Source organism: Podarcis liolepis (genome assembly GCF_965112155.1).
Source record: "Podarcis liolepis genome assembly, chromosome: 7".
Taxonomy (NCBI): domain Eukaryota; kingdom Metazoa; phylum Chordata; class Lepidosauria; order Squamata; family Lacertidae; genus Podarcis; species Podarcis liolepis.
Genome location: NC_139561.1, coordinates 69,703,410 through 69,726,091, shown reverse-complemented (window position 1 = coordinate 69,726,091; position 22,682 = coordinate 69,703,410). Strand labels below are relative to the sequence as shown.

General features: G+C 42.8%; 2 protein-coding genes across 5 annotated transcripts in view; one reads left to right on the top strand and one right to left on the bottom strand.

The window, feature by feature from the left end:
• The first annotated feature begins 1,995 nt into the window (after window positions 1–1,995).
• Window positions 1,996–20,323, top strand: MECR (mitochondrial trans-2-enoyl-CoA reductase). 4 transcript variants are annotated; one of them, XR_014528291.1, is made up of 11 exons: window positions 1,996–2,180; window positions 10,573–10,670; window positions 11,822–11,953; window positions 12,703–12,846; window positions 13,841–13,943; window positions 15,797–15,899; window positions 16,463–16,536; window positions 17,897–17,957; window positions 18,205–18,277; window positions 19,070–19,552; window positions 19,630–20,323. XR_014528291.1 is itself a non-coding variant. In XM_083512214.1 (10 exons), exons 1-10 carry the CDS (start codon window positions 2,026–2,028, stop codon window positions 19,231–19,233), a joined length of 1,107 nt encoding a protein of 368 aa, XP_083368340.1. In that variant the 5' UTR covers window positions 1,996–2,025; the 3' UTR covers window positions 19,234–20,323. The 4 variants fall into 4 exon arrangements, 1 of the variants encoding a protein (XP_083368340.1); XR_014528292.1 differs by lacking the exon at window positions 1,996–2,180 and adding an exon at window positions 2,229–2,479; XR_014528293.1 differs by lacking the exon at window positions 1,996–2,180 and adding an exon at window positions 4,695–4,713.
• Window positions 20,324–21,366: 1,043 nt separating this feature from the next.
• The window catches only part of LOC310710915 (putative transmembrane protein 244), a 56,049-nt gene continuing 54,733 nt past the window's right edge, over window positions 21,367–22,682 (bottom strand). Inside the window, exon 6 of the mRNA XM_083512260.1 lies at window positions 21,367–22,094. Within this exon, the coding sequence (XP_083368386.1) occupies window positions 22,015–22,094 (80 nt within the window). The 3' untranslated portion in view covers window positions 21,367–22,014. The remainder of the gene's footprint in view (window positions 22,095–22,682) is intronic.

Genomic DNA, 22,682 nt, shown 5'->3' with positions numbered 1-22,682 from the left:
AGATACTTTAGAGTACGTATGGGCATCACATATGTTACACATCACTCTTTGGGGTCTTCAAGGCAGGATCTCAAGCCACCTGTCTCATTCACTTCTCCCTGCTGCTGATTTTTGCTGCCTCCTCCAATTTCACATGCTGCTGTCCTCTGGCTGCATAGCCTGCTAAAGATCTGTTTTGTGAAATGGGAAGGATGTGATTGTGGTGAGTAGGATGGCAGGGCCATCCCTGCATGCCACCTTCCCCATGTAAACCATACTCTCCCCTCCCCAGAAAACAACTGTTAGGCTTGCTAATGAGAACAGAATTGTCATGGGGAAGAGGCTAAACTGTTGTGTGTGAGAGGGAGTGAATTTTCCATGCTTACAATCTCGATCCTGTACTGTTTACTCAAAAATTAGTCTCACTCCCATCAAGAGGACTTGCTCCCAAGTAAGCATGCATAGGATTGTAACCATAAAGTAGGAAACATGACATTTTGAGGCTGCTTGTTATCATTTTTTATGTGTCTCACGCCACGTTGTCAGTTAATCTTTAGGGACTTTTCTAGGTTAAAGAGGGAATTGAAATCAAAACCATAAACTGCTGGCCAGGTGTAGAGCCCAGGAGACCCCAGAGGACAGCCCCTACCATTTCCTCCCAAAGGGGTGCGAACAGACTAGCAGCACTTCCTATTTGCCAAGATGCAGCTGTAGCGGTGGCAGATCTGGCCTCAAAGGAGCACACCATAGCCATTGACAGCAGCAGGAGGGGATGCATTCCATGGCAGACAGATCCACACACCCCAGCCCCATGGATCCTGCCACCTGAGGCAGTCTTCTCACCATGCCTCATGGGTGGGGCAGCCCGTTCCGGAAGTGACTCCTGAAACCATTCAAAAACCAAGGTGTGGCTTCCAATTGGCTGCAGGAGCTTCCTGCACTCAAGCGGAAGCTGCATCGGACGTTTCGCTTCCGAGAAACGTTCGAAAACCGGAACACTTACTTCTGGGTTTTTGGCATTCGGGATCCTATTTGTTTGTCAACTAAGCCATTCAAGAACCAAGGTAAGGAGGTAAAGGTAAAGGACCCCTGGACGGTTAAGTCCAGTCAAAGGTGACTATGGGGTTGCGGCACTCATCTCACTTTATGGCCGAGGGAACAGGCGTTTGTCCACAGCTTTCCAGGTCACGTGGCCAGCATGACTAAACCGCTTCTGGAGCAACGGAACACCGTGCCAGAAACCAGAGTGCATGGAAACGCTGTTTACATTCCCACCACAGCGGTACCTGTTTATCTACTTGCACTGACGTGCTTTCGAACTGCTAGGTAGGCAGGAGCTGGGGCAGAGCAACTGGAGCTCACCCCGTTGTGCAGATTCAAACCGCCAACCTTCTGATCAGCAAGCCCAAGGGGCTCAGGGGCAAGCCCAAGAGGCCCAAATGGCTCAGTATACAGTAAGCCTGAAACTTACAAATGGGTTATGTTTCCGGGATCGCACCTGAAGCCAAAATCGCATATAGTCAAAACACATTGGGTTCAATGATGGGCAGGATTAAGCCAAATTATTTTTGTCCCAGTCGCCCACCACCTTTCAATTTTTCTTGCTTTCTTTTGGCAAGCACATAAAGCTGAATCCAAATACGTTAAATGCGCTTAAGTCGCAGGCTTGCTGCATATGATTTTAACTGGGAGGGTGTGCATATCTTCTATTCAGTTATTGCATTTAATATCCCACCTCTTTCTCCAAGGAGCTCGAGGTCGTACAAGCATTCTTTATCCACCCCCCAAAACCTCATTCAATCGCAGGTCAGGCTGAAGGAGGCAGCAACTCCCACTCCGCCATTTCCCCACCCTTGAAATAAAAAACCACGCGGGCACCAGCGCCTCTGCAAGTCATGGGTCACTCCACCCAGAGAAAGGAAAGCCCCTCCCACTCCGCGTGAGTGGCGTGAAAGGGAGGCGCGGCGGTGACGCGCGTTGATACAGCCCGGCGAGAAACGCTGGAGCTGTCGTCATCGCCTCGCGCCACCCGCGGAAACGGTTGCTATGGGTTTAACGGCTGTGGCGGCGCGAGGGAGCCGCGCTCGGCCCTTACGGCCTCTGTTGAGCGCCGGTCTCCGCACTCTGTCGGCTTCGACTGCCCGGGCGCGGCCTCGCGGGTTGGTCTACGAGCAGCATGGGGAGCCGGCTCAGGTCTTAAAGTAAGGGAGGGAAATGTTTGGGCTGGGCCGGGTGTCCGCTTTGCCATGGAGACAGCAGGTGCGGTGGGGAGAAGCCACGTCCACACAGCCCAACGGCGCTATAGACGTCTGGTTGGATGTGAAAAAGTCCCGCTGTGTTCCGTAGGGTTAGTGGGGGGCTGCGTTATATAGCTCAGGGCGTCCTGGGTTTGCAGCCTCAGAATGGGCAAGAATTAAGCTGGTGGAGCGGGAAACCACTACCGCACCAGTGCATCGCCCGGGCTGGGGGAGGCTGCACCTGTTGAATTTCTGCCTTTCACGTAGGTATGGTATGGCATGATGGCAAGAAGCACCAGGGCGAGGGGAGGCTGGAGAAAGAGAATACAGTGGTGCCTCGGGTTACAGACGCTTCAGGTTACAGATGCTTCAGGTTACAGACTCCGCTAACCCAGAAATAGTACCTCGGGTTAAGAACTTTGCTTCAGGATGAGAACAGAAATCGTGCTCTGGCGGCGCAGCAGGAGGAGGCCCCATTAGCTAAAGTGGTGCTTCAGGTTAAGAACAGTTTCAGGTTAAGAACGGACCTCCAGAACGAATTAAGTTCTTAACCCGAGGCACCACTGTATTTAAGTCGTAGGGGAAGAGAGAGATTACATGCTTCGGCTGTTCTCCTACCTAGTGTGTTAAGTTTATTCAAAGTTAGAGCTTCTCCTGAGTGTAGGTGCATAGTGTTTCATCACCTGTAATCATTACATCATTGAAGATGGCATAAAAATAAAATGCAATTTCAGAACTTAAGCTTTTGTTATGGTTTTGTGTGTGCATTGGAACTGGCCTCTGTGTACTTAGGAATTTTCCTTTCCTCCTTGCACTCCCCGCTGCCCTGCTCTTTTTATTTGACCTTCTCTAAGATGTAATTGCCAAGGATATAGGACCTGGTAATTGGTGAGCTAGCCTTGGTTTCTCCTTCTTTTGGGTAAGTGTCTGCCTTTGTGGCCGTGTTAAACTTGCAAAGCTTGATCAAGATTTCAAAGGACTTCCAAGAGGCCCTGAAGCTCCTGCACTGTCACAGCCATTGCCTTATATTCAAATTGGCTCTATTTCCTGAAGAGCAACAGAAGTAAAACAGTTCAGAGGTATCCCCAAATACTTCCGTTCTCATGATGAGGACATGTGTGTGGAAGTTTCTTTCCACGCTTTGCAGTTGCAGATTTGCCCATCACGGATTGCTGTTTCTGAATTGGTAAGCTAAAGACCCCAACTGACAGATATTGCAGAGTAGTTCTCAGCTGCTGGGCATCAGCTCTCAGTGATAGTATGTGCAAAACATTTAAATAGTGAAATAATTGAAACAACCTTATGTAGCTTATGGTAAGATTTTACATTCTGGTCCTAGAACCTCATTCTTTAGCATCTTTTACTAGATTGTTGCAAACATTTTTCCATTCTTGTTGAAGGGACGTTGAATATACCGGTAGTAGCTTTGGAGATCACATCCTTTTGGAAACTGGACACAGCACTCCTGTGCTGGATATGGGGATGTGTTTGCCATACCATATATGGCCAAAATACCCAGCTGTTACAGTCTCAGTGACTATTTAAAGTTCAGGTTTTATTCTGGGGATTTTGGGGGGTGGGAGTTGGCCTACTGAAATCTTCCAAGTACGCAAGCAGGTAATGTTTGTGTTAAGTAGGTCTGACATTAAGTCTGCCTTGTGTCAGATATAATACTCAATGGAGTGACATTTCTTCCTTCTTACTTTGAAGGAAGGCAGGGATAATCAAGCCTACAAGTATAACTTTTTAGGTGAGATTAAAAAGTCAAGGTCCAGCTAACTGTAGGATTTTAAATCCTTTTAGCAAAGTCATAGTAAGATGAATACTAGAGTGGCTGGGGAAACTCAGCCAGATGGGCGGGGTATAAATAATAAATTATTATTATTATTATTATTATTATTATTATTATTATTATTATTACATCTGATTTTGAGTGAGAGCTCTTGTTGTTCAAAATGCATGTTTTTGCTTCTAAAATAGTAGGTTAGACTTTGTGGCAGAGAGACAGCTTGCTCCAAACACACAAAATCGTAGATATAACGAGGAACTTCTGATTCTGCTCTAATGATAGCTCATTTCTAATTTGAGCCTGAGTTTTGAATTTCAGATTTTCTTACAAGATTATAGTATAGTATAGAAATTCTAGATCCAGTTGTAAAAAAATTAACTGCTAAATTTCTTTAGTTATCTGGAAATATGGATTTTAACTTCTGCTGTTTAAGTTGTAATGGCTTCAGGTTCCAAAATGTAGCATAAATAGTTTTTTTGAATCAGATCATACATTTTTGTTTTGAATATTTGTGGTTTTTATTACAACTAAACTATGTTTTTAAATATTTAGACGTCACAAGGCTGAATTGGCTGCACAGCTGAGTTCAACATGGATAATTTGATCACACAAGAAGCAGGCTTGACGTTGATGGGTCTTTAAGCCTACTTCAAGCCTACCTTGTTCAGGGATCAACGGTGCAATCTAGTCCCCACAGAGAGTCATCAGGTGATTGACAAGTGAATGACCTCACCAACATGTCAAATTTGGCCCACAAGGGGCAGGGGAAGATTGAGTGAAGGGTATCAGAACTATGACTTATGTCATATTGGGCTACTGGACAGTTGAAGTCAATAGAAATAAACTTTAAGAGGTACACTTTCTTAGTATGCAAGCATTCTAGATGCCTAGCAGGAAGGTATCTTACCTCCCACATGCTAGTCCAAGAGGAGGAAACATGGCTGATAAGGCAATCTGAGGGGCCTAGGGTGCAACTTGGGTTGTCATCATGGGCAACCTGCAGGAAGAGATTATTAGTGGTCTGACTGGGGATGAAGAAGGCTATAAATCTATTTGGGACAATAGGTGAGGAAAAATGGTGTCAGCAGAGGCTATGAGAGAAGCAGTGGTGGCTGGAGAAAGTTGTTGGGGGGTCTTGCAATGTTGATATAAAAACTTTGGAATGTGCTGCTAAGGATACTTATCCCTGTTTAGTTATGGTAAATTGATTCTGCACTCTCTTCCCCTGATTCCCGTGTTACTTCTTGAAAGTGCCACAGTGATATTTAATTTCTGTCCTGAAAGGAAATCAAATATGACAATTGGCCATAAAATTCCCTGCCCAGCATCTTGTAGATTAAGCAATGGATTTCTTACACAATTTACTTGATCAGTTGAAGCGAGTGACTATTATTCAGCTGAATGGCGTAATAAATTTGAGCAAATTTGGATGATTAGGTTCCTGCCATACTTTGCTGGCAATGTAGTAATTAATGGTCTGTCCGCATTTCCATTAGAACATCAATTTTTCAAGGGAGCTATAAATTTGAAAAAAGAAATCTGGTCTGTTCAGAAATGTTGAGATCAAGGGCTCAGACTAAACTGTCTTCTCTACTGGATTTTACTGTTCCTGGTTTTTCCGCACCAGCTACACTAGCTGCACATCTGGCATCTTATAAGATAAATATATTATTAACCACATGCCTTTAGTCACTAAAAAAATAGTGGCCTGAGAAGTCCTTTCTTGGTCCATGAAAGAACCATGTGTGCCTCTCACAGTGCTATCTTGTGGTTTATAGAGGACTATGCTATGATAGCATCACAAAATGTTCTTTCTTTTCCTTTTAAAAGCAGGGATGGCAAGCCTGTGGGATGTATTCAGTGCGTGCCCCGCCCCCCATTTGCCTACTTTTTTAAATTACTTTTTTTAAGATGCAGACTGCTCACGTAAGTTCCCAACTGTACTGTTGTGGTGCAGAAAGGGTTCTTATACTACCACCACCACCGCTCCAAATTTGTCCTGACAGGGATGTTACTGTGTGTCTTCTCTGTGTGCAGAGATACAGTGAATACTGGGTAATATGTAAACCCTTCCTTCCTCGGTTACGTTCTAGAGTGCAGAGAAGTGGAAGCTAAAATAGGAGTCTGCAAGTGAAGGAGTAAGCTTTCTTTTCAGTTAATCCTGGCTTTCTATGACCAGATGAACAACAGATGGCAAGACAGTTGAGGGGATGTACCCTGCTGACACGCTGAAAGCTGGCCTTCCAGAAGAATCTTCCTGTTCCATAAGATCGTATTCTGAGGTTTTAGGTGCCCTAACTTTCAGAAGTTAAAAGAGTGGTGTCCAGGGGTAGGGCCTCTACTGTGTTGGCACTCTTAGTGTTGAATACATGCCCCCAGATAGCTATTTGGCACATGTCCTTTATATTTAAGACCCCCGTCAAACTGTGTTTCATGTTCTATTTAGGGCATTCAGTGGGTGATTACTGCCCCTCTTATTTTTATTTAATGCAGCTTCCATTTTTTTTACTGGATTTTTGCTGTTTGCTGGTTCTATAGAGTATTGGACTAGATAACCCTCAGGGTCCCTTCCGACTCTGATTTGGATTCTATGATAGGATGCATCAAGAGGTGACAAGCAAGGAGGGTCCATCAGTTATTTTGGTGCTCCAGGAGATGATGCTATCTCTCCTTTCCTGGAAGGCAAAAGTCTTAGAGCTACGCTCCCCCATAGTCCCCCTCCACCAAACCACTGTATGATAGAGTAAGCAAAGACTTTACCCTCAATGGTGTGTCTGTGTACCCTACCCATGTGCCAAATGTAGAGTGCTGCTGCAAAGAAACCACTCCTATAAATCACTTTTATAAATCTTGCCACTAATATAAATCTCAGATCTTCCTCTCCCCACCCCGTTTGAGGGCAGATAGGAAGTTGCTGTGTCTCAGTCCCTATGCAAACCTGGGGAGCTAAAAATGAGAAAATCCTAAAGAAAATTTTGCTTTATCTCTGACATAGAATGAACAAGTCTCCAGGTGAAGGTGAGCTATTGCAGTGTCTCTGAGCAATTACTACGCTAACAAAACATTGCTGTGGTGCTCACCCACTTTTTAAAAAGGGGGTGGGGCAAGGCCACCCCAAGTGTGTGACAACAGTTGAGAGGAAAGTTTGTGCATGAATCTGCAACAAAGGGAAAATGAAGTGGGCTCTTTGTGGGAGGAAGGCGATTAAATATCATGCAGGTAAAATACACTATGAATTTTACTACAGCACAAAGCTGCAGAGGCAAACAGAATGTAACCACTTGAGTCATGTGAATGAAGGATTACTCTGTTTCAGTTAAGTCCAAACACATGAGCAATAATTCCAAACAGAGCTAAGCTATAAAGCCTCCCTAACTGCAGCACAGATGCTACTTGCGACTTGAACAAGGGCCTTGCTATTTGTACTTAAGAGTCTATACACAAATTCCCCATGACATTAATGGCTGCAAATGAGCAATTGTGTTTGTGATCGGTTGTTTTAGAACACTAGGATCAGAAGCCTCTGAAAAGAGTTGTCATGCTTTCAGAGGAAACGGCTGGAACAGGTCTATTAAAACAGCCAAACCTATTTTAATTCCAACAGCTCCAGCTGTATGTGGCTTGTATCTTTGTGGAAAAAGATTAAACAATGTTATCAGTGCTAAATCCATCAGTGACGGATAACATTGTGGCAAACATTTCACTCTGTGTCTAAGATGTACCAAACGCTGCTGTGAAAGGAAATTATTTTACAACCTAAAAATGCATTTTTCAGAATCTGATCGCTATGATCTTATGTGGCAACATTAACTAAATGTATATACTATTTGTTAAGATTAAGGGCTCATAGTTTGGAGCGTGCCCTGTCCCCACGCCACATATGGGACCGTCTACATTGACCATCATTGAGAGATGTAACAGATATATTCACACCCAGTGGTTTATTTTATTGTAACTTCAGAACTTCTGACCTCCCCACAGTTTATTTTTATTAAGAATAATTTCCTGCCTTTTGCACTGATAGCAACCTTACAGTGGTAACAATAAAATGCCTTTCTAAACAACTGAACAGCAAAATAAAAACAGCCAGGACAATGTTCTGCTGTAGGCTATATTGATTTACTCTGCAGTAGCCTGTCCTGCATTGGCTTCAAAGCAATGTGTGTTAGTAAACCGACCATAACATTTAAAAAAATCTAAGTCTGTTTATTAGAATGAACACTTGGTGCCTGACATGTTAACTCAAAAGTATGTGTAGGATTGTAGCCTTTGGTAAAAATGGGATGCATTGTCTCACTGCATTCATCCCAACATACATTTCATAGTTGTAATCTTATGCATGCTTTCTTTTAACTGTCTTATTTCTCTGCAAAAGGCAAAAAGTGTTTTAGCAGGGGCAGGCACCAGTAAATAGGGGCTACTCCTGTTAAAAAAAAAAAAATTAAAAATGAAGTGATTATGAGAGTTCAAGCTTGGAAACCGTGCCCAGAAATACCCACCAGGGAGCACAAACGACTTGGGGTGAATGAAAAGGGGTTTTTTTTCATCCTCTATTTACACAGAGGTTCAACACATATTTTCAGAGACCCTCCTCTGCATGATCAAATAATGCTAATGTCTAAAGTGCTAAAAAAAATTGAACATTTGTGTCTTCTGGTGTCTATTTCAAAAGTTACATTTCCAATATGTTTAACAGATTGCTGTACCTCAGATGCAGAGGGGGGAACCTGCAGTTCTCCAGATGTTGTTGCGCTACAGCTTCCATCATCTTATGACCATTGGCCATGTTGGCTGGGGATGATAGGAGTTGGGAGTCCAACAGCATCTGGAGAGCTACAGGTTCGTCACCCTGTTCTAGCTGTTGAGATTCAACCTGCTTTCTAAATTGCCTTTTCAAGCATTTTTGTGTGTGTTTTTATCATGTATTTTATGGCTTTGTAGGTGAATGATCTTGGTGTGATGTGGCTGCCTTTTCAAATTGTATTAGTCTGGTTTGTGATTTGTAATGTGGTAGTGTCATTTTTGCTGTGTTTTGCTATTGTGCGATGTTCTTACTGTGAGCTGCTTTGAAAGCCCTAGGGCAGGAAAGCAGGGTTAAAAAATCTAAATATAGACAAACTTTTTGCTGATGGGTTTTTATAACACTTCAAAGCCTTTAGGGAAGTCCCTTATTAGCTGAAACTAATTTTCATTATTGTGTTGTCGAATCTAACCTTTAATTACTGAGATGCTTTGGTCTCTTTTGAGGGCAAAAGAACTGAACTTTTCCACTCTGCTCTCTGGGGTAGCAACAGAATTGCTAACAGATCACATGATGGACCAATTCATTGGGATGTAATGTTTGCCTGTTCGTGTGTCATTCTTCAATTCAGGAATCTAGTGTGTTGGGCAGGTGCTTCAGTGGAGATGCAGCAAATTAATTTGGCTGCCTACCGTGTCCAAGCAGCTGGAAGTCAAGGTTTCTTTTGCAAAGGGTATAAGGTGGCCAGAGCTAGTGCAGGGATCCCACTAATGCCAGGTAGCACATTTTAGATCTTCCATGTGCATTCTTTAGAAGGATGTTTGTTGCTTCCTCACCATAGCAATTTAGTGCTTGAGACACTGCTTCTAACAAGTCAGCTGGAATTACAACATTGACTTCATATAGCACTTGACATAACACTATTTCCCCCCATTAAAAATCTGTCAAATCCTAGACTTATGGGTGAGAGCTTTAATATGGGTTTACTCAGAAGTAAGTCCCATTCATTAAAGATGCTGCTTCTCCCTGCCACTGTCTGCTTAAAATATGCTCCTGATTATTCCTTGGCAACTGGTGCCTTTTAAACTTGGTGCCAAATGCAAGCCCTGCTGGGGTTGATTCCGCTCAGTAGCTGTGAATTGGAGCTCCCAAGTGACATCAATCTCTGCCAGACTGGAGCTTGAAGACAGCATCAATCAGCTGATCTGCATTGACTTCAAGCTCTGCTTGGATTGGCTGGTATCTTCCTTTGCAAGACAACTTGAGCTCAAAGAAAAATGGATTGCCTGACATCATGGTGATGCTACCAGACTGATGAGTGGGTGGGTAGCTGTTTCCACCTGTCAAAATGGCCCTCAAAGGGTGGGTGAGCTTGTGATTTAGCCTGCCAGCCAGATCCTGTTTCCCATCCCAGAATTAACATAGTATCCTAAATAGTGCTTTGCTAGTGTTATAGGGTGGTGCTGCAAATGCTTTTTAAACAGAAACAAATGGCATAAGATAAAATAGGAGAATACAGAAAATACTAGAATGCAACAGGTTGGGAAAATCACTCAGTTTTCAGAGAATCTCAATGAATGAATGATACCCATTGGTCACATATAAAACTGGTTAGGAACCCACAAAGGGTCCACAACTGCTCTTGCAGAAGGATGCTAACAGAAGGTTTGAATGGTACTTAAACAAGTTCTCTTTTGGATGAGAGGTTGAACCTGATGGATGAATACTTTAAAGACAGATTAAAATCCATCAAAATGCTTAAGAATCACATGAGTGAGAAAGAGCCTTAAGCATAATATTGCATTTTTGTCTGCCTTTCCTTCCAGCCTAAAGGAGATAGATCTGGCAGAGCTGGGGGATTCTGGAGTCAATGTGAAAATGATTGCAGCCCCTATCAATCCATCTGACATCAATATGATTCAAGGTAACCTTGGCTTGCATGCAGACAGTTTCATTCTTGCTCCCCATATCATTTCTTCATATATTGCTGTCAGATGGTAATAAGGCAAAATAGATTGTCTGAATTTAATGATATACCCTGTGGAATATACCACAGGGGTTACATGGCCAACTTTCCTTCTCCTGCACGTGTGCACACACACACACAATTTGAGTCAGGTTTAATTCCTTTCCATCTCTGAAAACAATTTTTTCTAAGGGCCATGTCTGTCACTGTGTGCCATGCAAGTTATTAATGTTGTCTAAATACTTGGAACGATTTGGCCACCAAATACATATAGGCAGCAAAGCTCCATAAAGTGCATAAATATTCATATGTGCTTTTCAGTAGTGATGCTATCCACTTAATACTGAAGAGCGAAAGCAAGAAGTAGCAGGAAGAGATGTTCTCCTTACCCCTCAACTTTGCAGATTCTCTCCCAACATGCTCTCTCCCAGATTGGCTCTGACTGGTTTAGGCAGTAGCATATTCTAGAAGGCAGCAATTGCCATTCAGCAGTTTCAGCTTCCGCTCCCTGTTCAGCAGCAACAAATTAAAATGATTGTGTAGGAATTGGCCCTTGTGCCTCTGGCATGGGGTGAAGGTCCCCAATGTGTTGTGTTTAGGAGTACATGGAGGATATGAAGGTGCCAGAACATCCAAAGCAGGTGTGCGAAACCTGTAAACTCCACGCCCTCCAAACCCTCCAAACATTGGACTACAACTTCCATCATTCCTGACCACTGGCAATGCTGAATGGGACTGATGGAAGTTAAAGAAACCAATGACATCTGGGAGGCAGCTGGAACCCCATCCCTGAACTAGGGACCTGGGAGAAGGATGCAGCTTCATTCACAGAGACAGAGAGTGAGTGTTCCAACTGCTGCTGTGACAGATTTACCACTTTTCGTTTACTTAAGTTGTAAATTGTCTTTTAGTTTATGTTCATTGTTAACCACCTTGGAAACTATTTTGATTGAAAGATGGGTGTTTCAGTCATAACTAACAAATGGTCATATGCCTGTCACATGCTGGCATCTTGTTTCTGAATATGAAGAAAAAATGAAGCAACTCTGAATATTGGCTTATTCCCAATAACTGCTTGGATGTTTTATGGTATAGTTGTCATCTTGCAGGGACGTATGCTACTCTGCCTGACTTGCCTGCGGTTGGTGGGAATGAAGGAGTTGGACAAGTGATTGAAGCTGGGAGTCGTGTGACTTCTCTGAAGCCAGGTGATTTGGTTATCCCAGCTGATGCAGGACTTGGTGAGCTTGAATAACTTTTTTTAAACAATTAACTAAGGAAAAATTGGCTCTGCGACTAGATAAGAGAAAGGAAACATACTCATCAAGGGCCATAACCCGTCTGATAGTCTGATTCCCCAGTTTAAAGAAAGATGCCCTCTTTTGCTGTACATCTACAAAGACATGCACTTGAAAATCTCTGATGAAGATACAGTAGCGCCCACCTGCTTTCATCAATCAACTTACAATTTATGCCTAAGCGGGCAGAGTTTGCAGCATTTGGTGGATAGCCAAAAATTAATTATGTGACCTTCAGCAATAGTGCTTGTATTTTCTCCTCATGGGACAAAGAGAAACTTCTGAAGTCAGGGATTAATAAAATAGGGGAGGGGGGTGTTTTAAAAGTTGTGCACTGCAATGGTCATTGCCTGCTTCATAGATACCCATAGTATGTTTACCTCTTAAACAACAACAGAAAATCAGGAGGTCTAATCAGTTCTCTTATCATACCAACTTAGGCCTGAAAAGAGAACAGCCCTGATGTTCTTCCAAGAAAATATTTGTGACCCAGCAACAGGCAAAAACTCAATTTATTTTCTTCTTTGCTCTTAGGCATGTCAGTAAACATTTTGAAACCACTAGCTTGCAGGAATTGAGCTATTCATAATTTTTGACCTATTTCTTGAACTGGAAGCTTCTAACTTAAGCTGCTTGTTTCTAGCTGCACTCTTTGCCCAAATTGGACTTTTTTCTTTAATCCCTCAAACCAGGAACATGGCGAACAGAGGCAATATTTGGTGAGGAGACCCTGCTGAAAATTCCTCCTGATATCCCATTAACATGTGCTGCCACTTTAAGTGTCAACCCCTGCACAGCTTATCGGATGTTGTCGGACTTTGAGGTCTTGAAGCCAGGTGTGTACTGACAGTGTGTTTTGTAGTATTTATACATCATGAGCAACTTTACCAACTGGACATCATGCCCTGCTTTGGGGCTACACAGAGGCATCTGGCTGACCATTGGAGAAACCACTGGCCCTTTGTTATAATCCAGCTGATCTGTACTTGAGTTATAAGATGCATCACTAGACTCTCTAGCAAGGATGCAGGGAGGAATAGAGGTGAGGGATGAGCAAAAGAACTCTAACTTGCTTTGCTCATCTTAATTACCTTTTAGTCTGGACAGCATAATCATGTCGACAGGTATTCTCAATTATTGCTCCTTCATCGTGAATTTCATCCCCTGGGAGAATTTCCAAAGTTCAAGTCTGAGCCTGTTCGAGAAGCAGCATAAGATGAATTTTTGTTCTGTTTTTCCCAAGTGACTTTATGTGGCCAGAAACAGGGAGGAGGAAGAGTGAAACTCGGGCAGTGGAATAATTGCAACTGAGGCTGTGTGGTTCTTGTTGTGCTTTCATTCCTAGGCCACCTCTGCCTTGCCACTCAGATTTTTGTCTTCATTCATATATCATTATCATCCCTTCTTCCTCCACCACCAAACACTCTGTCTTCTCTGTTTTGTTTCATTTATTATCAACCAGCAGTGATTTAGCACAGACATTGGTACCAGAATCTATAGCTGTTGATGGAAATAACAAGATTTTAGCAGTGGTCAACCATTTTATCATTTCTATAGCTAAGTCTTCAGATTAGGACTGAAAGGGGTGATGGGTTCCTACTAAGAACAACATGGATTGTGGCTTCTCAGAATCTGTTGCATTTATGTCCTGCTTGTGGGCTTCCCATAGACCACTGTGAGCAGAATGATGGACTAGAGAAACATTTGGTCTGACCCAGTAGGGTTGCTCTTGTGTTTTATATTCTGTAACAGACAAGAATGAAAATTAGCAAACTCCACCAAAGGAAATTAAAGGGAATCTTAAACAGAGATGCATCTGTTTGTCTGCAGGAGATTCAGTCATCCAAAATGCAGCCAATAGTGGAGTGGGGCAGGCCGTCATCCAGATCGCAGCAGCCAAGGGGTTCAAAACAATAAATGTGGTCAGAGATAGGTGAGTGTACAGTGAAACTGCTCATCCTGAATATCTTTTCTATTTTGCTTTGGCCCAAACAGCTCCCCTAGTTGCTGCTTGACTTGGCTTGGCAGGAGAGGATTTTCTCTTGGTAGCAATTCCCAAAGTTAGAGTTAAGCAGGTAAATGCATTACAGTCCTGCAACATGATCATAATGTAGGTTTTTTTAAAGTGTAGCATAACTTTCAGCAGGTACAGACAAAACCAGGTGCAAATTAAGAGTTCCACAATTTCTTAAAGAAAAGAAAACTTTTAAAACTGCCACAGAGACTGTTTTGGAGGGGGTGTTAACTGGAGTGGTGTCGTGTTTAGTATGTTGAACTAGGACCTAGTAGGCCAGGGTTCAAATCCCCACTCAGCCATGAAGCTAACTAAGTGACCTTGGGCCAGTCAGGATGGCTCAGTTGGTTAAAGTGTGGTGCTGATAACGCCAAGGCTGCAGGTTCAATCCCCATTAAAGGGGGTTGGACTATACGATCCTCAGGGTCCCTTACAACTCTATGATTCTATGACTGTTTCTCAGCCTAATCTGTGTCACAGAGTGGTTGTGTTGATGAAGTGGAGAGGGAGAGGACTATATATGCCACCTCGTCCCCTTGGAGAAAAAGGTGGGATTAAATGTAACATAATAATAATTTTAAAAATAGAAGAGGGGAATCATAACCTTTCCCATCTGTGCTTCCCCCCACCTCCTTCATTGAAATCTTTATCCTCAACCACTACTCAGAAATTGCTGTTATCTTCTCTGGGGGCAAAAGACAGTCACAGTTCAAGTATGTTATCTTTGTCCTTCAATGTGGTTAATGCAGCATGAGGAGAGGGCCAAATATATGCCCTACCCCAAGAATGTAAGAACAGCCTTGCTGGATCAGGGCAGTCAGGCCCATCTAATGTAAGGGAAGTGTTCTCTTCTCACAATAGCTAGTCAGATGTCTATGGAAAGCCACAAACAGGACATGAGCACAATAGCGCATTCCCATTAGTATTCTCCACAACTAGTATTCTGATACTGGAGGTCGTATGTATCCATCATGTTTTATCTTCCATGATTTTGCCTAATCCCTTTTGAAAGCTGTTGAAATTAGCTGCCATCAGTACATCTTGTGGTATCAGTTTCCATAGTTTAACTATTTACAATATTTCCTCTTCCTTGTTCTCAATCTCCGACCATTCAACTTCATGGGATGCTCCCAATGAGTTAGATGAGAGAAGAACAACTCCTTAGCCACTAACTGTACACTAGGCATCATTTTAAACATCTGCTTCACCTCTTCCCAGCTTTCCTACCTCTTCACTGCTTCACATGCAGTGTTACATTAACCTATGAGTGTCTGAGTTTAGTTAATAATAATAATTGCTATTAACTACTATATTGTTGTTGTTATTATTATTATTATTATTATTATTATTATTATTATTATTATTAGAAGCGTTTAATTGACTACATTTCTTCCAAACCCTCCCTTGTGTCTAGTCAATGAAAAGTGGGTATGTGGATGTCTGATTAAAAGGGATTTATTTTGGAGAAGAGTGGAGAAATGGAAGTGGCATGGCTGATGGCTCCCACACTATGGTTTCTGGATTATAATCTATTTAGGTGTCTGAGCAATTGGCAAGTGGTTCCCTCAGCAACGTATTCTGAGGAAGCTTCTTCAGTGACTGACTGCAGGAAGAACAGCAGAAGCTCTTCCTTTTCTCCCTAAATGAGGACTTGGGTTCACATGATGGCGAGTACAAGAAGATGTTCTCCCTCACTACTGTGCAGCATGGCATGGTAAACAGCGGGTCTTAACATTAACTGGATTCCTTTTTCATTTGTCCTTCCTTCCCAGACCCAATCTCCAGGAGCTTGTAGACAGACTGAAGTCCCTTGGAGCAGACCATGTCGTCACAGAGGAGATGCTGAGAAAACCGGAAGTAAAAGAGCTGTTTAAGGTATAAGTGAAAACCAGATTTCTGGAGGACAGAGATGGCAAAGGAAAACAGGGCTGCCGCAGTGAATCACTACTGATTGATAATAAATGAAACAAAACAGACAGAGAAGACAGAGTGTTTGGTGGTGGTAGAGTGGAAGACAATGAAACATGAACAAAGACAAAAATCTGAGTGGCAAGGCAGAGGTGGCCTAGGACTGACACCACAACAAAAACCATACAGCCTCAGTTGCAATTATTCCCCTTAAAACTGAAGTCAGATTTTCTGCATTCCTTTCTGTTTCTCCTCCTGTCTGCCCAGAAGCTACCTCCTCGTATTATGGGCCAAACCATGAATCTTTTCAAAAAATCAACTCAGTTGCATCCTAGAGATAAAAGATTCCATCTCATAGGAGTCTTGATTATAGTTGTATTGAATGACACAAAATGAGATCTCTTTTTGTCTCTTTGCGAGAATCCCTTCTGAAAGGTTGACATCTTAGAGCTAAAGCAGCAAACACATGTGGTGAGGGGGGAGGCAGTAAAAGAAGGAGCTTATTTTCTGTGCAATCTCTTGTTCTCCAGAAAATCCCTAGGCCCATATTAGCTTTGAATGGCGTTGGAGGGAAAAGTGCCACTGAGTTGCTGCGTCACCTGCAGTAAGTTCAGCTCTTTGTTGGGGGTGCATTTTAAGTGTTTACTAAATGCCTTTGTCTTGCCGTTTTTAACTGCTTGTATATTTCATATTTTAAACATTTTAAATATTTGCATTGTGAACTGCTGTGGGATAAATATTTAAATAAATGTACAGTATTTAAATAGTGTTGCCTGTGGCTGGAATCCTAGTTCACTGTGCAGATTTGCAAAATCCTCTCTTGGGTGTGTGCACTCATGTTTCTTGAAGAAACAAGATTGTGGGTGAATTGAAAGTCTTTATACCTAATGTAAAAAAAGAGAGTTTTCCCAAGGATATGAGATTCCAGCTCCCAGCAGTCTTAATTGTAGTTATATTGATCACTATCACAGAGGTTCGGCATGGGTAACATTTAAGAGAGAAATTAAGATGCGTTAAAAGACATAGAATACCTTGCTTTTGAGCTGGTAACTTTGACATGCCTGTCAGTGCAAAAGGGTCTCATTTGCTGAATCTTGAGCATGCTTGAGTTTCATGTTCTGCGGGAATAAAGTTCTACATCTATATCTTCCACGAAAGACTCCTATGCCCAGTAGCTGTTTGAACACAGATCATGGAAGGACTGAAACCTACTCTTGAGCAAACTTAGTTGTCGTCATGACTGGACACAGGAAGGGGGTTGGTATCCTAATTGGGACCCCACTAGTTTGGGGCTTTATTGATCAAAGCTGGCTTGTGTTCCATAATTTAGTGTAGCCGCTTGAAATTACCCTGAAGGCCTGCCAGGTTCGGCAGACACACTGCCAGGAGCCACCCTGTTATTTAAAGGCAGACAATTGCCCAGGGCCACAAACCTGCAGATGTTCTTTCTGAAAAGGAACAGATCTCTCTTAGTCATCGACTTTAGGCAATAGGCAGGGTGGATTCTGAATGCCACTTGCAGGAAATCACAGGTGAGGAGAGTGCTGCTGTGCTCAGGTTCTGTTTGCAGGCTTCCCATGGGCATCTGGTTGGCCACTGTGAGAAGAGCAGGATGCTGGACTAGGTGAGCCTTTGGCCTGATCCTGCAGGCTGTTCTGAAAGGGCCCCTATGCACTTTTGTACCCTAACTCACCTTCCCAATATTTTGCTTGATCTAAATTTAAGACATTTTTCTCAGGAAAAGGAATAGCATTCTGGTATTTGTGCAGTACTGTTTACTGTGAACTGTTGGGCTGTGCTGCTTACAAATTAATCCTGGTAATATTAGCCAGATATCCAGGAGATGAGAGAAGCTGGTCAACAAAGTAGACTTGAGTGCCGAAGTAAGAGGATATGCTTGTTGTCTGGAAATGGAAAAGCCCAACCATTTAATCTTCTAATCTCACTGCTAATTCTTCCTATAGGCACAAAGGGACCATGGTTACCTATGGTGGAATGTCAAAGCAGCCTATAACAGCCCCTGTGGTGAGTAGCCATGAGATTTCTGTGGTTTACTTAATTTTTTTCTGCACTTTTCCATTTGTTAAGGGGCAATAGCTTATTCCTGTTGTGTTTTTCCTTGCAACGAGTCATCTCTTTCCTTGGCAGAGGCCAAATTCTTCGCATCTATGGGGCAAAACCATTCTCATGCCAGGTCATGTTGTCCTCCAAAATGTCCTCCGAAAGAAAATATATTGTAGAGCTTTCATAATCCCTCTGCTTTTTTCTGCAGAGTGCACTGATCTTTAAGGATGTGAAACTTCGTGGCTTTTGGATGACCCAGTGGAAGAGGGACAACACACAGAGTAAGTTATGGTAATGTGCAATGGTGAAATAGGATTTGGAAGAAAAGAGCAGGGTGATGTGTGGCCCCGTATATTGATGAGAGAGAACTCTGCCTGAGACCCTGGAGAATCCCTTATCGTCAGAAGCATTAGCTGACTTCGAGCTGGTTTCTGCACATCTCTGCTATCCGGTTTTAGTGTTGGAATCTCTGACCTGTAGTAAAATGAATGTAAATGTATAGTTGCATGTTATACCAGTAGTATGCTGTAGATAATTCGCGCTGCCCTCTGAGCCGCTCTGTGGCATCTTAGCCCACCTCACAGGCCACTGCTCTGCACCTGTCTCCAATTGCTGAACATCAAGCTCTAGTTCAAACAATGAAAGAAACCATTCCTGTTCTATCCAGCGCACAAAAGAGGTATCCTGAACTGTGTTAGAACAGAACATAAGAACAGCCTGCTGGATCAGCCCAATGGCCCATCTCGTCCAGCATCATTTTCTCCCAGTAGCAAAACAGACACCTATGGAACTTGCAAGCAGGATCTGAAGGCAAGGGCCCTCTCCCCTTCTGTGGTCTCCAGCGGCTAGTATTCAGATACATTGCGGCCTCCAGCTCAAGTTGGAATTTCAGTATCTGTGCCCTGAACAACATCCATGTGTTGTTTGTGTCACTTTTGACTTCCCTACTTCTAAACAATAAAAATATGCTTATTAGTAGCAGTAGATTTATTAGCATCATTGCCTTGTTCAATGTAAGCTCGGTTGTTTTTGAGAACATTTAATATGTACTCTGCTTTGTTTCCTGTATATAGACAAAGAGAAACTGAGAGGAATGATTGAAGATCTATGTGATCTCATTCGTAAGGGTCAGCTCACAGCTCCAGCCTGCCAAGAAGTCCCACTGATAGACTACCAAGCTGCTTTGGAGTCTTCCATGAAGCCCTATGTATCAGCTAAACAGATCCTTGTTATGTGAAGCCGGTCTGATGGGGAAATTTGTACGCAGCCTGTTCAGATGGAGGTCAGGCCCAGCTGGTTTCAGGGCTCCCAAGACTAGAGAACCTAACTTTTTCAAAGCTCCATGCCCTGCAGCTTGGCAGAGGAGGAATTGTGGGGGGCAAATGACCCAGACTATCCAGTAATAGTGGTGGTGGGAGATTAAAGCTCTTGTTTCTATATGACTAGGAAACACTGGTTTCATGGCAGAAGGTGGGGTGGAGGATGACCTAGAGAGACTTTCCCTCAGTGTACTCTGATCTAGATTTTCAGTGAAGGAACTGTACAAAAGCTGCTGTGTGCTCAAATTCAGAGTGCCTACTGCCAGAGCAAGTGATCAAGCAGCCTCATGGCACTGCTTTTTGTGACCCTGGAGATAAGTCACTTTCTTCCTCCTATAGCACACTTTTTGCTGGCTTTTCTGCACTTCAGCTCTTCTTCTGCAAATCGATTGCATTTTCTAGGATCAGGTATTACTGCATAATTGGATATTTGGCCTTCTTTAGATGGAGAACAGCTTTTGAATTATGGACAGCAAAACCTGTCCATTTCCTACAGATATTTCTTTTGTTTCTTTTCCACTTGTAACACTTCCTGTGTTTGTCCTTGTCTTAAGTAGCAAAGTGCTCCCACCATTCAAAACCAGGCATAAAAGTGATTGTACATTAGTGGTGTAGTTTTATATGGGAAGACAGATCTGGTCAAGACTTCAGGAAAAGTGAGGCTTGCCTACTAGCCCTCTTAATGTCTAGTGCGTTCTAATTCACATTGTTGGTCCATTAGCGATGGGCAACATGAGCTGTATCCAGCCTACCAAGGCTTTTCCCCTGGAGTTACCACTTTCCGAGAGCGTTGATGTGTCAGATGCAGCCTGCAGTCCTCAAGTGTCATCCTCCTAATCTGTATATAACGCATAGAAAGACTAGTTTAAAATTGGTTATTTATATCAAGACTGTTGTAACTGAAATGAAGGCAAATTGTATTTGATTGCAAACCTGTTCTTGCAGAACTGTGTAATGACCGTTGAAATGCCAATGATTTTCGTTTCCAATAAAATTCTCTAGCTCTGATCAGTGATGAGATTTTTGCTGGAGCTTAGTAATAGGCTATGGCACTCTTGAAGCTGTTCAGTCACGTAGTGTTGCTATATCAGCCTCTGGGGTATTTCATGGTATTGCTTTAATAGCTTATATGGTGCTTTCATGCATTAGACTTGGGCAGTGTAGAAGCTTGTATGTTTATACGCATTAGCACACACACACATAAGCATAAAATGAGAACGGCTGTGCTGGGCTTTGATGAAAGTTATCAGTGCATGGACTAATTATGATGAGAAAGTATATCAGGCCCACAGAGATTGGAGATAAAACAATAGAAATGTTTTAAGCCCAGAGAGAAATTGTGTGATAGCCCTGGCAAAATCAGTCAATATTTCTTTTAATTCTAGAGTATGAATTGATTTTCTAAGTGTTGGTGATACCATGAACTTGAAGAATTTGGGGTTTCAAAAGTGTTGTTTTTAGGGATCATTTTGAACATTTTGATTGCCCCTTTCCAGCTCTACAATATCTTTATTTTATTTTATTTTTTGCAGTGACCAAAACTACACCAGAGCTTTCCGAACTGTGTGGCGCAATACATTAGTGTGTCGGCTGCAGTGTGTAGGTGTGTCATGTGAACACTCCCTGTGCTCCTCTCAGGGCTGGGAAGGGGTTGGTTTAACCTCCGTTTGCTACTAAAAATGAATGACTGTGTCACAAAATGATGCATGTCTAAAAAGTATGTCACCAACGTGAAAAGTTTTGAAAGCTCAGCTCTACACAGTATTCCAAGTGTGGTCTCACATAGATTTTTATAATGGCAGTTTGCTTTTCCTAATGATCCCTAACATGGAATTTGCCACTTCCCACAGCTGCCCCACGTTTCCATTGAGCTATCCAATACAACCCCAAGATCTCATTCCTGGTCAGTTACTGCCAGTCCAGACCCCATTAGTATATATGTTGTAAGCAGTCCTGAGTAGTTGTTTTGCATCAGCAGGATATAAATGTTTTAATAAACAAAATACAATGATATTACATATAGTTGTACAAAACAGTAGTTCTAAGGGGGAAGAAACATTCATTGTTTCAGTATGTGTGTTTTGCAGCAGATGACACCATAGACTCCAGAGGCACCTCCCTTCTTGCACTGGAAGGAGTGCCTATATTAGATGGTGCTTGCCCTCTACAGTTTTTGTAAGGTATTTAAAATATTTTCTAAAGTTAGCAATTTGTTTGTTTAATCAAGGCCACATTGTAAGCTGATATTTGTAATTGATTAACAGCTAAATGCTGCCGTCTGCTTAGGCACCCTTGTCAGCCTGTCTTTTTCAAATGGAATGCTGGAAGAATCTACCATATACTGCCAAAATCAGACTATAGGTCCATCTAGGTCAGCATTTTCTATTCTAGGGTCTCAGGCAGTGGTCCTTCACATTCCCTTCTACCTGGGATTCATTTAACTTTGGAATGGAAAACCTGTGATGCTCCAAGTGTTGGACTCAAATCCCCCCAATCTCTGACTATTGACAATGCTGGCTGTGGCTGATGGGATTTGGAATCCAATAACAGCTAGAAGTCTGCAGGATCCCCATCCCTGATTTAACTGGAGAAACCTGAAATTGAAACTGGGACCTTTTGTATGCTCCATGGTCCCTTTCTAATGAGCAGGGAGTGCCTTGCATTGCGTGTTGATGTGAAGAAGTGAGGCCGCTTTGAGCTTAAAGAAGGCTGTCTGTGTTGGAGCAGGCGAGGTAAGTCACGAGTTCTCCGCTGCAAATCATGATGAAGAGGCCGCTGGCTGCAGAGGGAAGGTAAATCAGCATATGAAATATTGTCTAAATTAACCTAATCCTCTGCTAATAATTTATTTAAGATTACATCATTCCTTTCTGACTGATTACAGGTTTCTAAGGTGGTTTACAGGAACTCGCAACCAAGTAAGATTAAGAAAAGAAAAAAGGCAGCTGGAGGGCATCACATACACTACTGCAGGGGTCAGCAACCTTTTCCAGCCGTGGGCCAGTCCACCATCCCTCAGACCCATGTGGTGGGCCGGACTATATGGGGGGGGGGAGAGAACGAATTCCTACGCCCCACAAATAACCCAGAGATGCATTTTAAATAAAAGCACGCATTCTACTCATGTAAAAACATGCTGATTCCCGGACCGCCCACGGGCTGGATTGAGAAGGCAATTGGGCCACATCTGGCCCCCAAGCCTTAGGTTGCCTACCCCTGCCCTACTGCAAGATAACCTAACAATACTCTTAATGTTGCTGCAGCAACTTCCTCCCTTTCAAAGCTTACCAATGACCACAGGGGAAAATCCCTAAAAGAAATGGACTACCTAGCAACCAGTGTCAGGAATTCTTAGGGCACTTACTAT

Bases quoted from the DNA above. Each gene is read 5' to 3' on its own strand.
- MECR (XM_083512214.1), top strand. From the start codon at position 2,026: ATGGGTTTAACGGCTGTGGCGGCGCGAGGGAGCCGCGCTCGGCCCTTA. The intron at 2,181-10,572 runs GTAAGGGAGGGA...CTTTCCTTCCAG, and splicing joins GAGCCGGCTCAGGTCTTAAA to CCTAAAGGAGATAGATCTGG. The intron at 10,671-11,821 runs GTAACCTTGGCT...GTCATCTTGCAG, and splicing joins TGACATCAATATGATTCAAG to GGACGTATGCTACTCTGCCT.